General features: G+C 49.4%; 1 protein-coding gene across 1 annotated transcript in view; it reads left to right on the top strand.

Annotated features, from left to right (window-relative positions):
- LOC144493945 (dynein axonemal heavy chain 8-like) overlaps positions 1–17430 on the top strand; it is a 1745965-nt gene that overhangs the window by 702194 nt on the left and 1026341 nt on the right. Inside the window, exon 24 of the mRNA XM_078213522.1 lies at positions 1530–2024. Coding sequence (XP_078069648.1) covers positions 1530–2024 — 495 coding nt within the window. The remainder of the gene's footprint in view (positions 1–1529; positions 2025–17430) is intronic.

Genomic DNA, 17430 nt, shown 5'->3' on the forward strand with positions numbered 1-17430 from the left:
TGGCTAATGAGCCAGTGGGACCCTTGTGTCACCATTCTTCAAGAAAGTTTGCTGCATCTTGTGCCACCCATCTCGACCTTGCATCGAGGAAGGACCCAGGCATAGGTGAGTGGTTGTTGGGAAGGGTTTAATGGGATCAGTAGCAAGGGCTTGCAGATGACTTTCAGCAGTTCCACCATGTCCCTTGAGCCTTTGAAAAGGGGTTTCCCCCCCCTCCCCCAAAATAGTGTCTCCCCCCTCCGGCGTGACATCATGCTGGCGGCATTTACAACTGCTCTATAAAAGTTGGGACCTGGCATGACAGGACTGAAGAGGAGCAAGAAGATAAGTATTATGGAGATGCAGCCCCAGGAGTGCAGGGGAGGGTGGAGGCAGAGGCTGAAAACTTTCTGAATGGGAAAGTTCATTGAGTGATGGAGGTGCTGTCCCCAGTCGCAGGAATGTTCCATTTTTGCCTCTGTGGGGTGCAGGACTTTACTGAGTGCTGGTGAGGCTGCTATTTCCAGGCCAAGAGATGTTCCATTGTTCTGGCTGCGGCATGTGGTGAGGGACTTTACCGAGTGCTGGAGTTTTAGGGAATGGGGAGAAAGGGCACTATGTGCTGCTTAAGGGCTCATCAAGTCAGGCAGCTGGTGCTCCAAGCAGGGGCACTCACAGCCACTCAAACTGCATGCACTCTGCAATGAATGGGAACCCATATTGTGATAATCTGGAGTCTGGGTGCCTGACCTGACCATGTCTGGAAGGGAATGCAGTAGGAACACGCATAGCAATGACTGAAGGGTTTGCAATGGCGATGCCCGCACGCCAACCTACCTGCTCTCCCTGCCTGCTGTGGTCAATGGCAGGCAACCTAACAGGTGACGTATGACACCCCAGATTGCGTTGTGTTGCCAGCATCCAAAAGTGGGAACACTGGTCCCACTGAGGGATGGGGGTGTGCCGGGATAGTAAAAAGTACAGACATAGAGGTTTACAGCATGGAAACAGACCAACTTGAATATGCCACCCAGGTTTTAACCACCTAAGTTAATCCCAATTGCCTGCATTTGGCCCATATCCCGCTCTACCCATCTTACCTATGTAACTGTTTAAATGCTTTTTAAAAGACAAAATTGTACCCACCTCTACTACTGCCTCTGGCAGCTCATTCCAGACACTCACCACCCTCTGATAAAAATATTGCCCCTCTGGACCCTTTTGTACCTCTTCCCTCTCACCTTAAACCTATGCCCTCTGGTTTTGCCCTACCTTTGAGAAATAATATTGACTATCTAGCTGATCTATGCCCCTCATTATTTTATAGACCTCTACAAGATCACCCCTAAGCCTCCTACGCTCCAGAGAAAAAAGTCCCAGTCTATCCAGCCTTTCCTTATAACTCAAACCATCAAGTCCCAGTAGCATTCTGGTAAACTCTTTCTGCACTCTTTCCAGTTTAATAATATCCTTTCTATAATAGTGACGAGAACTGTACACATGCATCTATTGATCTCTCTCTCTCTCTCTCTGTAATCCCCACCATGCAGATGGATTTTGGACTAATAGGTCTGGAGCTGGCCATCATGGTGGCAGCTGCTGAGGAGGAGGAGGTGGCTCAGGAGGTGGAGGGAGTCGCATGGCCACTGCAAGACCAGCTAGCGGCAGAACCTGCAGAAGAAGTGCAGGGGGCTGCCAGTGAGGCTGAGGAAGTGGCAGTGCAGCCTCCCGCAAGGGGGCCAGGACAAGGAGGATGCGGAGACCGAGACTGTACAGGAGATCCATTTGAGGGCCTGTCTGAGGTCATATGCTGGTGTCGGCTTTGCCTTTGCAAGGAGACGGTGTGGCACCTGTGTCAGGTTCTGGCAGACCTGGCACCTCAGGGGAGGGGAGGGCACCTGTTCCCAGTGGAAGTGAAGGTGACGGCGGCCCTGAATTTCTGTGCCTCTAGATTATTCCAGGCACCCAGTGGGGACATCTGTGGCATATCAGAGGCATCTGTGCACAGGTGTGTGTGGCAGGTTACGGATGCCTTGTACGCCTGGGTAGGCCAGTACATCAACTTTGATGTTGGCTAAGTGCAGCAGGAGGCCCAGGCTTTGCTGCAATAGCTGGAATGCCCCATGTGCAGGGGGCTATGGATGGGACACACATCACGCTGCGGTGCCTGTGAAGTGAGGGGCAACCTTTTATCAACGGGAAGGGTTTCCACTCACTAAACGTGCAGATAGTTTGTGACCACAGACTGATCATTATGCAGATGTGTGCACGATACCCAGGGAGTGTCCATGACAGCTATGCCCTGAGGCATTCGAACACCCCTGGGCTACTTGAAGACCAGCCTAGGCTGCCGGGATGGCTCATGGGGGATAAGTGCGACCCACTGAGGTCGTGGCTGATGATGCCTGTGCAGAGGCCCAAGATTGAGGCAAAGACCCGTTATAATGAGGTCCACACTGCCACCCGGTCCATTGTTGAGCAGTACATAGGCCTGCTTAAAATGCAGTTCCAGTGCCTGGAATGGGGCAGCACGGTGGCACAGTGGTTAGCACTGCTGCCTCACAGTGCCAGGGACCCAGGTTCAATTCCCAGCTTGGGTCACTGTCTGCGCGGAGTCTGCACATTCTGTGTCTGTGTGGGTTTCCTCCAGGTGCTCTGGTTTCCTCCAACAGTCCGAAAGATGTGCTGGTTTGGCGTATTGGCCAAGCTAAATTCAGTGTATCTGAACATGCGCCAGAGTGTGGCGTCTAGAGGATTTTCACAGTAACTTCATTGCAGTGTTAATGTAAGCCTACTTGTGACTCATTAATAAACTTTAATTTTAACTTGGACCACTCCGGGAGTGCCCTCCAATACGGCTCTGTGCGGGCCTCCCGCATCATCATTCTGTGCTGCATGCTGTACAATATATCACAACAGTGGGGAGACCACCTGGAGGAGGAGGATCGCCAACTGCAGGATATGGAAGAGGTGCCCCAGAAAGGAGCCGGAGGATGTAGGACAGGCGGTGATGGTGAGGGTCCGGCAGGGCAGGGCAGCTAGGATGCTTTAATTGCGGTACGATTCACCTAGTTGCTGCCGTGCAGTGTGGCGACTGCTACCACCACCTCCCATCACACCCTAGGAGATGCTGCAGCCACCTCCACCCCCTACCAAACCCAAACTGTTCCTTCAATCCACCTGAACTTTCCCCTACCCCACCCTCTTTCACCCTATCCTTGACCCTTCTGCCCACACGCTTTCACAGAATCACAGAATACTACAGTGCAGAAGAGGCCCTTCGGCCCATCGAGTCTGCACCGATGCATGAAATGCCCCGACCTGCCCACCTAATCCCACTTGCCAGCACTTGGCCCATTGCCTTGAATTTTATGGCATGTCAAGTACTCATCCAGGTACTTTTTAAAGGATGTGAGGTATCCCACCTCCACCACCCTCCCAGGTAGTGCATTCCAGACCGTCACCACCCTCTGAGAAAAACAGTTTTTCCTCAAATCCCCCCTAAGCTCCACGCCTCACGAACGTTTAACATGTATCCCCTCATAACTGACCCTTCACCTAAGGGGAACAGCTGTTCCCTATCCACCCTGTCCATGCTCCTCATGATCTTGAACACCTCAATCAGGTCACCCCTCAGTCTTCCCTGATCCAACGAAAACAACCCAAGCCTATCCAAACTTTCTTCATAACTTAAATGTTCCATCTCAGGATCCATCCTGGTAAATCTCCTCTGCACCCTCTCCATTGCGTTCACGTCCTTCCTATAATGTAGTGACTAGAACTGCACACAGTACTCCAGATGTGGCCTCACCAAAGTTCTATACAACTCCATCATGACCTCTCTGCTTTTGTAATCTATACCCCGATTGATAAAGGTGAGTGTGCCATATGTCTTTTTCACCACCCTATTTACCTGCCTTTCCACCTTCAGAGATCTATGGATAAACATGCCAAGGCCCCTTTGTTCTTCAGAACTTCCAGTGTCAGATCTTTCATAATATACTTCCTTGTCAAATTACTCCTTCCAAAGTGCATCAAAGAAACAAAGAACAGTACAGCACAGGAAACAGGCCCTTCGGCCCTCCAAGCCTGTGCTGCTCCTTGGTCCAACTAGACCAACCATTTGTATCCCTCCATTCCCAGGCTGCTCATGTGACAATCCAGGTAAGTCTTAAACGATGTCAGCGTGTCTGCCTCCACCACCCTACTTGGCAGCGCATTCCAGGCCCCCACCACCCTCTGTGTAAAAAACATGCCTCTAATATCTGAGTTATACTTCGCCCCTCTCACCTTGAGCCCGTGACCCCTCATGATCGTCACTTCTGATCTGGGAAAAAGCTTCCCACCATTCACCCTATCTATCCCCTTCATAATCTTGTACACCTCTATTAGATCTCCCCTCATTCTCCGTCTTTCCAGGGAGAACAACCCCAGTTTACCCAATCTCTCCTCATAGCTAAGACCCTCCATACCAGGCAACATCCTGGTAAACCTTCTCTGCACTCTCTCTAAAGCCTCCACGTCCTTCTGGTAGTGTGGCGACCAGAACTGGACACAGTACTCCAAATGTGGCCTAACCAGCGTTCTATACAGCTGCATCATCAGACTCTAGCTTTTATACTCTATACCCCCTCCTATAAAGGCAAGCATACCATATGCCTTCTTCACCACCTTCTCTATCTGTGTTGCCACCTTCAAGGATTTGTGGACTTGCACACCTAGGTCCCTCTGTGTTTCTATACTCTTGATGGCTCTGCCATTTATTGTATAACTCCTCCCTACATTATTTCTTCCAAAATGCATCACTTCGCATTTATCTGGATTAAATTCCATCTGCCACCTCTCCGCCAATTTTCCAGCCTATTTATATCTTGCTGTATTGCCCAACAATGCTCATCGCTATCCGCAAGTCCAGCCATCACCTCACACTTTTCAGGGTTAAGTTCTATCTGCCACTTATCCGCCCATTTGACCATCTCATCTATATCTTCCTGTAACCCAAGACACTCAACCTCACTGTTAACCACCCGGTCAATCTTTGGGTCATCGGCAAACTTAATGATCCTACCCCCGACATAGTCATCTATGTCATTCATAGAAATGGCGAACAATAGGGGGCCCAGCACAGATCCCTGTGTGCGCCCTGGTCACTGGCCTCCAACCACTAAAGCAACCATCTGTCAATACCCTCTGTTTCCTACCGCTAAGCCAATTATGTATCCACCTTGTCAGATAACCCTGTATCCCATGTGCATTCGCCTTCCTAATAAGTCTCCCATGTGGGACTTTGTCAAAGGCTTTGCTGAAATCCACATACACTGCATCAACCGCACTACCCTTCTCCTCCCCCACCCTCTTTAACCGTCCCCTCCCCACCTGGTTCCAAGTCACATCACAACAGCCTGAGCTGGCCATGCTAGTGAGTCTTCGGTCAAGGCTGGAAGGTGATGACGACTCGCTGTAAGGCACACCGGGATCCTGCCCTGGTGCCACACAAGTCTTGACTTCTACCTGTTCTCCGACTGCAAGCTGGTATCTGGGTCCACGTAGGAGTAAATGTTTTGACCTCAAGAGTGTGGACCAATGGGCCGGGCGTTAGGGGTAGGGGGTGGGCGCAGATGCCAGGGTGGTGGTGTTTGACAAAGGGTCCGATGGATGCTGGAGAAAGCAGGGCACGCGGTCTGTAACTTTTGGTCGAAGGGTCGGTATCACGAAGCACAGTGGTCTGCACCTCGATGTGTGGGATTGGGGTACGCTCTGTCCTGTTGGGGGAGAATCAAAGACAAATTAGTCACAGCTGTGCGGTGCAACAAACATTTAATTGTGAACTTAACATTAACAAAAACCTTCACTCTGACTACTGCTGACCTTCTCCCATGCCCTCTTAGTGACTGTTGTGGGAAAAATCCACCAGTAGTCAGACTTCGAGATTCAGAAAATACGATTTATTAAACGGAGCTCCGTGGAGAAAAGCGCTATGTTCATAGAACACTTTTTCTCACTTGTATACCGGGAGCGGTTCAATTTTATACCCTTTACACAATGGGTTAGACCGGTGATTCGAAGATTATCACATTTACAAGTATTTAACATTTCATGAATGGGTCCATTTCCCCATATTTACAAGAATACAAACAGGTATAGACATTTAGCATTTTGTGAATGGGTCTATCAATGGCTAGTTTCGTCTTGTGCGGGTGCTAATCGGTTCCCTCGCATTCATATTTCCCGCCTTCCTCTAGCATTAATCTAAGCTCTTTGTTTAGGGGTTTCCTTATCTTAAAGATGTTTCGACCCTTGGCTTTGGCTTCCTGAGGTGTTTGTTTGCTATGAGTCACTGTCTGTACTTTGTAAGTGGTTTGTCTGTCAGGATTCTGGCTTGACGTTCTTTCTGAAAAGCGGGAGCCTGTGGCTGTTTTTCTGGCTTCTTTCCCAGTTAACCTTGTGTGTGCCAGGCAGCCATTTCAGAGTGTGCTTTCTTGTGCTGCCATTTTAAAGTGTGCCCCCCCTTGTATTTTCCCCTTACAGTCCCTCCTGTTGGTCGGATTATAGCTTGGACAATCCTCAGACCACCAATCATAGATTCACATATACAGGTTCTCTTTCTTCTCTTCTTCTTTGCTTCTTTTGATGTCTTTATTTCTTCCAGTATCTTCATTTCTTCTGATGTCTTCGGGGATCTTCATTAGGGGTTCTTCTTCGATGTACACACTGGCTCCTGGCACAATTCTTGTCAACATTATTTTAAAACAGGCTTTAAGGCATCCCACAGTCAGACAACAGACAAGTATAATGACAATGAGTATAATCAACCCATGTAACAGGTACGATTCCCAGGATTCTCCTACCAGCCAAGCCAGCCAACTACCTCCTCTTGTGGGTCCCTGTCTAAAGTTATCGAGTTGCGTCCTGATGTCATTGATGACTTGTGTAATATTGTAAGACTCATCTGTGACATGGGTTATGCATTTGTCGCCTATGATGGCACATACTCCCCCTTGTTGTGCTAACTGGTAGTCCACTGCGTATCGTGTCTGCTGCGCATACAATCTTAACTCAGCCATTTCTTGGTTGACAGCCTCCAATGCTTTTGAAGTGCTGTTTCCCAGGATTGTTAGCCCACAAATAATATGGTTTCTATTCTTAGCTCCAATTACCCCGGCTGACCCTCCTAGAGATAAAGTTCCGAGGAACCCATACCCCAGTGAGGATCCCAATGTATTCGGGGTTTCCCAGTTAGCGCAGAATTCCCTGCTAATAGCCCGGGTCACTATTCTCCTCCTAATGTACCCCTTCTGAGGGCATGGACCAGTCAGTGGCCCGATTGTTCCTACCGCAAAACGGTTTGGGAGGTTTGGGGTTTCTGTCATGTAGGTACCATTGAAGAGGAATACATACCCCTTCTTAGCCCGGTAGCATTTAGTGTCCCGATTGTGAGTTTGCTCATACTGCCAATTGTTCAGTTCACTTAGCTTCCCGTTTGATCCCACCACCTGGTAAGTATCAAAGGGGTATGTCCATTTGGCTGAGCTTACGTGAATCCCATTGCATTGCCCGCAAATAAGCTGTCTTCCCGCGGTTATCTTTAAACATTTTCGTTCGTCACAAATACAAATAATCCGTCCCTTGTTGATCCGACAATGTTGACGGACACACTGTGTCTGTACACAAGAATCATTCTTAGGGACTAAGGCATAGGCACATCCCCATCCCTGCCCCGTGAAACAAAGCGAATAGCTTGCAGTGTCTGGGCAAGCTTTTCCTCCCTCCTGTTGGGACCCCTTGCATGTAGGATTTGTGGGGTTTACAAGTCCCACACATCTCCCCTGTAAACCTCTTTTATATTTGCCAATTTGTCCCTTACAGGGTGTCTCTGATGTATCTACAGTATATAAGTCATGAGGGGTCCACCCAGGGGTGGCTACAAATAGGGCTTCTACAGATTGTGTTAATGGGTAACATACAGTTCGATTCCCATGTAAATGTATGTGGGCTTTGTAAAACAAGTTGTCTTCTAGCCCAGTCAGATTTACGGTTACCACAACACAAAATAATACAATTACATACGCGATTACATACATTTTCGCAACAGTTGTAACTTAATATTACACTTTTAATCTTTTACAGTTTATTTCGTTTATTAACCCGCGCACGCCGGCTCTTGCTTGCAGTCTTTGCCTGTGTCGAGGAAAGCAGTTCTGTTAGTTCATCAATTTAGCTACTTATCTCCTTTGTATAATTTCAGCTGTGTCCAGTGCTTCCAGACACCTTTCCCTCTTATGTCTATACAGGCACAGGTGTCCCCACTAATTATAATTTCATATGGCCCATTCCACTTTGGTGCAAACCCTGGTTTGTCGGGTAGTATTTTCACTAGGACGCGACTTCCCACTGTTGGGACGTCAGGGAACGTTTCCAGCTCTCTCTCTGCGTCTTTTATTTCCTGATTATCTTTTACCAATTTGCGCATCCCTTTTAGCTGGGTGCTCAGGTCCAGAACGTATCTCTTGATTTTATCTTTTAGTGGACCGACATCGGTCCCACCTGTTATGATGCTTTCTGGTAACTGCATCGCCCGTCCTGTCATTAGTTCATAAGGGGTTAATCCGGTGGTCCGGTTCGTGGTCGCCCTTAATTTCATTAGTATGGTGGGCAATACCTCTGTCCACCTTCTTCCTGATGTCTGCATGGCCTTAGCAAGTGCATTTTTTAGTGTTCTGTTCATACGTTCTACCATTCCAGAGCCCTGCGGGTGGTAGGGGATGTGAAATTTTTGTTTTATCCCCATTAATTGGCACACTGTTTTTATTACCTTTCCAGTGAAGTGCGTTCCCTGGTCCGAATCAATTTGTAGGGGTACCCCCCATCTTGGGATTACCTCTTCTGCCAATATTCTGGCCACTGTGGTGGCCGTGCAGTTTGAAGTTGGGAATGCTTCCACCCACCGGGTGAATTGGTCTATGATGACCAGACAGTAAGTTTTGCCATGGGACTGTGGCAGTGGTCCTGTAAAATCCATTTGTAGATGTTCCCAGGGTCCCTTGGGTCTCGGCTGGTGTCCCATTTTAATTTTTATGGGTCTGCCAGGGTTGTGTTGCGCGCACGTCACGCATCGGTGACAGTGTCGGGCAATATCCTTTCCCATTCCCTTCCACCACCACTCCTTTCCGATATTAGTGATCATGGCCTCTCTACCCACATGTGAGAGTCCATGATGTAATCCCAATAGGGTGTTTTGTATGCACTCTGGTGCTATTACCTTATCTTCTCGTCTCCAAATGTTATCTGTCCCCTTGACTGCTCCCTGCGCTTCCCACTTCTCTTTTTCTTCCTTTGGGGTATCCTCATGTAAACCCTGAATGTCTACTTCGGCTTCTGTTGGTTCTATTGTTGCTATGGGTAATTCATCAATCATTTCCTGCTCTAGGGCTATCTGTGCTGCCCTATCTGCGGCTTGGTTCCCTTTGAAATTTAGCCAGTCTGGGCTATCTCTTCCGGGTTCCTTCTGGTGCGCTTTAATTTTTATTACTGCGGCTTCTCTAGGTCTCTCGCTAGCTCTTAATAATGCCTCAATTCTCTGCTGGTGCTTGATAGGGGTTCCCCCTGTGGTTATGAACCCTCTCCTTCCCCAAGCTGTCATATAATCATGTATGACTCCGAAGGCATAGCGGCTGTCTGAATAAATGTTTACCGCTTTACCCTCGGACAACTCAAGTGCCTGGGTGAGTGCCACCAGTTCTGCCACTTGTGCGGACAAGCTTCCGTCAATTCTTCCTGACCTCACTGTTTCTAGTTTACTATTTACGACTGCCCATCCTGTTCGGGGTGATCCCTCCACATATTTACGTGACCCATCCACAAAGAGGGTCTCTTCCGCTGTTACCAGGGGCATGTCCTTTATCCTTCCTTCTCCTTCTCCTGCATCCACATCCCCACAATTGTGGGGTTCTCCTCCATCTAAGATTCCTTCTGCTGGGTTATTTCCCGTATCCCTTATTATTGTTACGGACTTGCTGGGAGGTAGGAGGACAGCTTCCCATTTAGCCCTTCTCATGTTGGAGACTGACTTTAGTTTTCCTGTGTTTAACATTTCCACCAAGGTGTGTTTGGTGTGGAGGATTATGTTCCCTGTCATGATTACTGGCTCGCTAACCTTTACAGCCCATGCGGCGCAATCCAAGGCGGCTATGCACCTTGGCAGTCCAGTGACTACCGGCCCCTCTGCGGTGGAATAATACCCTATGGGTCTCCTTCTGTCGCCATGGTCCTGTGTCACTATTGCGGAATAGAACCCTTCCTCATTATTACAATAAATGTGGAAGTCTTTGTTCAGATCGGGTAAGCCTAGTCCGGGGGCTGATATTAGTTCTGTTTTTAATTTAGTGTAAGCTTCTTCTTGCTCGGGTCCCCACTCTACGGGGTCTAAAGCTGGCTTCCCCCCTTTAACGAGTCTTTGTATGGGTTCTGCGAGTTTTGTGAACCCTGGGATGAAACTCCGACTGTAGTTGAATAGTCCTAGCACCTTTCTAACCCCTCTTATATTAACCGGCCGCGGCATCTGTTGTATTGCCTCTTTCCTGTCCGCCGGCATTTCTTTAAGTCCTTGGGATATAAGGTGCCCTAGGTATAGGACCTGTGACTTCCCGATCTGCGCCTTTTTGGGGCTGACTTTTAACCCTGCGGCTTTTAATTCGCTCAGTACTAGGTATAGGGCTTCTTGATGTCCTGACTTGGACTCTGAAGCTATTAGGATGTCGTCTACATATTGTAAGGTCGTGTTACCCTCTGGCAGTTCTACCCTATTTAGGATGTCACTCATCACTCGATGGAATATAGCGGGGCTGTTGTGGAATCCCTGTGGTAAACGGGTCCAGGTGTACTGCTTGTCCCCTACTGTAAATGCAAATTTGTCTTGGGATTCAGGATCCAAGGGTAAGGACCAGAATCCATTAGCTATGTCCAGTACTGTAAATATTTTATGCTCCTGTGACAGTCCATTCAGGATTGTCGAAGGGCTTGCTACAATGGGGTGCAGTTTGGACGTGACTTTATTAAGTCCAGTGTAATCTATCGTGAGCCTATAGCTCCCATCAGGTTTACTCACTGGCCATGTTGGGGAGTTAGTGGTGCTCGTGGCTTCTCTCAGGATCCCCTTTTTCACTGACCCTTTCACAATCTCTACTACAGCTTTCTCTGCTTCTGGTTTAATTGGGTACTGCCTGTGTGGCTTATGCTCTGGTCCCGGTACCTTTATTGGGTCTGTTTTGGTTAACCCGGTATCTAACTTTGTCTCAGCCCATACTCCGGGAACGGAAGCACAAATGGCTCCGAACCCTCCTGTCTCTAACTCCCATTTTCTGGTGGTGACTGTGGCCACCTTAATGGTCTCGAGGTGGCTTGTGAGTTTCCCTATTTTAATTTTTCGACCGTCCTGTCTTGGCCAAATCAATTCTCCCTTCCCACAATCTATCAAGATCTCATATTCTTTCATTAAATCATTCCCCATTATGGTTCCCTCGTTATTTCTGCACACATAGAACTTCATTGGGATATATAGATTGTTTATTTCTACTAACGTGGTCTCGCTAAGGTAGGCGGGGGTTTTGTTCCCTCCTATCCCGGTCAGATAAATCATTTTATTTGTAGTGGGTAAGGGTAGGTCGGTAACGGATATGGATGCCCCTGTGTCCACTAGCATCTCGCATTGTCTGTCCCCTACCAGTGCTGACACATAAATCCTTCCCTCCTTTTTACCCTTGTGGACGGGGGCTGCAGACCGTCAATCTTGCTGACCCTGGGTGTCCTTTTGTTCCTGGGGTTCAGCTGGGGACGTGGATTGGGCTGGGGGTCTCCCATGCTTATGCCAACATACGGCTTCCGTATGTCCGTGTCTTTTACAGTGGCTGCAATGCTTACCACTGTTCCTAGTTTTGCTCTTTCTCCGTGGAGTCCCGCAATCCCTCGCAAAGTGCCCCTGTCGTCCACAATTGTTGCAGATCAATCTGGGTTTTGTTTCACTCTCATTACTGTAGGCTGCTACCCTTTCTAACCTTGCTCTTGCCTGTGGTTTCTCTTCCGCTGGGACGCCGCCAGCCCACTCCACCAGCTCATCGTAATTTTGGGACATGATCACTCCCATTTTTAGGATGATCTGGTGGGCACTAGAGAGTCCATCCTTAAAAGCTTGGATGAATGCTCGATCTCCTCGCCCTGGGTCCACTTGTCCTGAGCACTCTTGGTATATTCGGAACAATCGTTCCCCGTACTCAGAGGCTCCTTCCCCTTTAAGCTGCTTTGTGGTGGTGATTCTGCTCCAATTAGTGGGGGCATTCCCTAAGACCCTCTGAATTTCTTCCTTAAACCGTAAGAAGGGTGGTTGTTGGGTATCTATTTCTGCTGTTAGGGGGATTACATGTGTCCACCGTCCCCCACTATAATCCTGCGCTATAGGGGCAGCGGGTCCACCTACTACCTGTCTCCATTTATCCGCTGGACAGGCTGCCCTGACCAGTTGGTGTATGTCTCTTAGGTGTAATTGATGTCCTACCCAGATTGTGTCTAATTCCTCCCAGAATGTGGTGTTCGCGCTTCTGGTTTGTAATTTGCCCAGGGAAGCCATTATCTGCTGTCTTTCCCCTGGGGTAAAGGGTTTATAATTTGCCTTGGGTCGCGCTGCGGTCCCCCCTCTAGTTATGGGCGCTAAGTTATGTTCCAGCTGTTCCCACTCTCCTGAGGGTGCCGTTGGCCCTTGCTGGGTGGACTCATAAGAAGGTAGAAGACCAGTTTCTCCTCCCCCTTGCCTTTCTAAAACCTGATTTCGTTTTTCCAATTCCCTCACTTGGGATTCTAGTTCTCTAATTCTTTCTTTGTCCTCTCTCCATTTCCTTGTAGAGGCAATTGTTTGTTCAATTAGACCTGCTAACTGATGTGTTAACATTATTCCTATTTTCTTCATTCTGTTTCTTTTTACTTTATCTATCCACTTTCTCTGCTGCTCTAAGGTTTGAGAAGTATCCCAGCCATCCTTTTGCATTCTCTTTATTAACTCCTTCCTGTCTGTCATGTAGATTTCAATCAGGGAACCTGCAGATCCCCTTTTAACTTCACTATCTGCCATTTCGCAGATTTCACTAACCCCGGCCACGATTATTCTTTAGTAAAGTGTGCTAACTACCGTAGGGACTTCACTACCCCCGGCCACTATTACTACTCTTAGCAAAGTGTGCTAACTACCGTAGGGACTTCACTACCCCCGGCCACTATTGCTATTCTCACACCGTGTTTTATTGCCGTTACAGGGTTTTAAGTTATACTCACGGCTTCCACGATTACCACTTCGGCAATGTGCTTCTCCACCGGATTTCGGTTTAGGTCAGAGTTGATCAAACTCCTGTTCCGCCCCGCTTTTCACCACATTGACAGTACAGTTTCCAACTTTTCAATAACTTTCATGCAATCAGCTGGCACCTCTGCGTCTGTTCGCCACTACAGAGGGTGATGTTAAACCGACTTCTGCCCTTTTGTGCTTCACAATCCTTTAGTGCCCTTGGTGTCTCTCACTCACTTCAATTCCTGACCTTCACGTGGCAGATTTCTGCTCTTAATAGCCAGTCTAAGGCAGAGGTTTTGAGACAGGCACTACCTTGTCCTTTTTGTCGATCAGCACAAATCACAGTAATTCTTATTCCTATCAGCAGTTAGTACTTATCACTATAACAAATATTATCACAAATAAACAGTACAAATGTTTCCCCCTTGTAAACCGTATTTCCTGATCCAGTCTGACTGTCACAGATTCCGCGATCTCTACCCCGGTTGCGACCGTGGCCAATCGATCTCACCGGTAATAGGATCCTAGCCGACTACGCCAATTGTTGTGGGAAAAATCCACCAGTAGTCAGACTTCGAGATTCAGAAAATACGATTTATTAAACGGAGCTCCGTGGAGAAAAGCGCCATGTTCATAGAACACTTTTTCTCACTTGTATACCGGGAGCGGTTCAATTTTATACCCTTTACACAATGGGTTAGACCGGTGATTCGAAGATTATCACATTTACAAGTATTTAACATTTCATGAATGGGTACATTTCCCCATATTTACAAGAATACAAACAGGTATAGACATTTAGCATTTTGTGAATGGCTCTATCAATGGCTAGTTTCGTCTTGTGCGGGTGCTAATCGGTTCCCTCGCATTCATATTTCCCGCCTTCCTCTAGCATTAATCTAAGCTCTTTGTTTAGGGGTTTCCTTATCTTAAAGATGTTTCGACCCTTGGCTTTGGCTTCCTGAGGTGTTTGTTTGCTATGAGTCACTGTCTGTACTTTGTAAGTGGTTTGTCTGTCAGGATTCTGGCTTGATGTTATTTCTGAAAAGCGGGAGCCTGTGGCTGTTTTTCTGGCTTCTTTCCCAGTTAACCCTGTGTGTGCCAGGCAGCCATTTCAGAGTGTGCTTTCTTGTGCTGCCATTTTAAAGTGTGCCCCCCCTTGTATTTTCCCCTTACAGTGACCCTACAACTTTCTAATGTTACATGGCCCATTACTTTGCCTAGGCACTCCCCCAGGATGCACATCAGAGGTGGAGGTGTCCAGTTGTGATCCCACGCCCCATTGTCTGTGATGCCATTGGTGGGCATCCCACGGGGTATTGAGACCTGGAGGGCCCAGGCAACTTGCGGATGACACTGATGTTTCTGTGCCACCCTGTTCATCCAGCTGGCCCTGAGATGCCCCGGTGTGAGGAAGGGAGGATTTGGAAGGTCTCGGGATGTCCAGAGTCTCCTGGGTTGAAGGCCCCGGCATGGCCTCCAGCCCTTCTTCCTTCCTCAGGGTGCCCATAGGCCCCAGGGACACTCCATGGAATGCTAGGGCAGCTGGACCGAGCTCCACAAGCCTCAGCACCACCTGGCTCTGCCAGTCCTGGAGTCGGCCTCATGGTCTACGATCCCTCAGCGCTGGCCCTCTGAGACTGGGCGAAGCTCTGGAGCCCCTCCACTACAGCATTCTGACCGTGAGCCAAGCTCTGGAACCCCTCACGGGCGGCACGGTAACACAGTGGTTAGCACTGCTGCTTCACAGCTCCAGGGACCTGGGTTCGATTCCCGGCTTGGGTCACTGTCTGTGTGGAGTTTGCACATTCTCCTCGTGTCTGCGTGGGTTTCCTCCGGGTGCTCTGGTTTCTTCCGGGTGCTCTGGTTTCTTCCCACAGTCCAAAGATGTGCGGGTTAGGTTGATTGGCCATGGTAAAATTGCCCCTTAGTGTCCTAAGATGCGTAGGTTAGAGGGATGAGCGGGTAAATATGTGGGGATGTGGGGGTAGGGCCTGGGTGGGATTGTGGTCGGTGCAGACTCGATGGGCCAAATGGCCTCTTTCTGCACTGTAGGGTTTCTATGATTTCTATGATCTTCCCTCAGCAGTAGCCCTGTGAGACTGGGTTAAGTTCTTGAGGCCCACAGCCAGGGCCTGCTATATTTCCACAATCCCTGAGAGAGCCCCAGCCATGGCCAGCTGTGTCTCCAACATGCCCTGACACCTGTGGCCATGACGCAATGTGCCTCTAGAATGCCAGCTACACAGCGGGCCCGCTGTGTCTCTGCCATAGCCCGCTGTGTCTCCAGGATGGCCTACACCCTGTCACACATGAGGCCAAATCCCTGAGCCAGACTTCCCACTGCGGATGCCACCCTTGCAGTGTTGCCTTGGTTACCACGCTGTGCCAGCACCAGCTTCTGCGACAGCACTCTGTTTGACTCCTCAAAATAGCCTCCCAGTCGCGGATAGCCCATCCAAAATTACCCGGGTTTGCTGATGCATCTCCACCATCTTCCGGATGACCGATTCCTAAAGCCTGGCACCTGGCTTGGGGCCAGCTGAATGCCCGCCTCCAGAAGACTACCACGTGCCTGAGCCCTCGGATGTTCCCGTCTCCACTCTATGTGCATCAGTGGCTGTGAGGTGCTCACAAGTAAGTGACCCAGAATCCCCTCACCACTACATGCCCCACCATTGTGATAATCTCTCTGTTGGTGGATTATGTTGTTGATGACTGTGTCGCTTCACTGGTGTTGTCCTCGGAGGATTCCTCAAGGCCTCCCTCTAAGGTGTTGTCTGATGTGTCCTGGGGAGTCTAAACAAGAGCATCACCAGAAGGGCCTGGAGCATCAGGATCATTCCCTGTGAGAAAGGACACACGTTAGTAGAAGAGAGGGAAAATAGCCAGCGCAGCATGGCACTTACTTCAAAGAAGACCTTCGGAATAGGGTTCAGCTGATGCTCACTTGCATGCTGGACGCTGATCTGGCTGTCAGTAACCATTCTCTGCTCCGCTTTCCCTACCAGCTCCAAGGCCTGTTGCTCTAACCGCCTGGGCAGGCATAATTCGAGTACACCATCATCAGCTTTCTCTCTCTCTGCGGTTATGTGCTGTTTTCTCCTGGGGTGACATAATGGGAATTGAAAACATGGTATATGTGTCGGGTGGGGACACTCAGGTGGGCCATTTCGGAGCAATGCCTCCCATTGTGGGGTGCTGACTGGGGAGTGCCACAGGGGTTGGAGGTAGCGCTGGGGGTGGTGGGGGAGTGACGGTTGGTGGCTGCCCTTGGGGTGTCTGGTGGTTTCGCATTGTAGCGCAACACACGTACTGGTTTCAGAATGGGATTCACACTGACCCTTGCTGTCCGAAAAATGCCATTCATCTTTTTGCAGCACTGATCTCCGGACTGACTTACAGCTGCACCCACAGCCTCGCAGATGGCATTTGCTGCACGGCCCCTTGGGCGACGTCCTTCATTGAGGTAGAGCAACTCACGCCTCTCCTCCACTGCATTCAGCAGCCGAGCCTGCTAAACCTCTGAAAATCTGGGGGCACTTCTTCCCTGTGCCATTTTCCCAGCGTGACTGCCTGTGTGTCCATACTTGCAGATTATATACAGCTCTGCCTCATTCAGGTTGTCCAGGTGCAGTCAGTTTGGGCCACTCACAGGCCCGTTAGGTAAATTTCATGATGAATAATGTACAGGCTGTTGAGTTTCAATAGAAGAGGAGCCAGCTCCTAAGGTGCTGATTGGGTTAACTCAACTAAGTGCTGTGTCAAGTGGGGGGCCGGCGGGGTTGGGGGGGTGTTGCAATGCTCAAGGGTCTCACTTAACAAGGGGGAATGCTCGCAGGCAGGGGGTGTGCATGGCAGCCCAGCGTGAAAGGCAGCAGTGAGGCCAGTGCTCTGTGTGTGAATGGCAGCAGTGAGGCCAGCGCTCTGTGAGTGAATGGGGGAGCACTCTCTGTGGGTGAACAGAGGGGAGCAGTGTTCTGTGGGGGCAAGTGCACTGTGGGTGAATGGGACGATGGGGGTGGGGAGGCAGTGTTCTGTGGGTGAAAGAGTGGCCGGCACTCTGTGGTTGGAGGTAGTGGTGGGGGGCGGGGGGGAGAAAGCATTGGGGGGGAGTTGTA

The sequence above is a fragment of the Mustelus asterias genome, chromosome 5 (assembly GCF_964213995.1).
Source record: "Mustelus asterias chromosome 5, sMusAst1.hap1.1, whole genome shotgun sequence".
Lineage (NCBI taxonomy): Eukaryota > Metazoa > Chordata > Chondrichthyes > Carcharhiniformes > Triakidae > Mustelus > Mustelus asterias.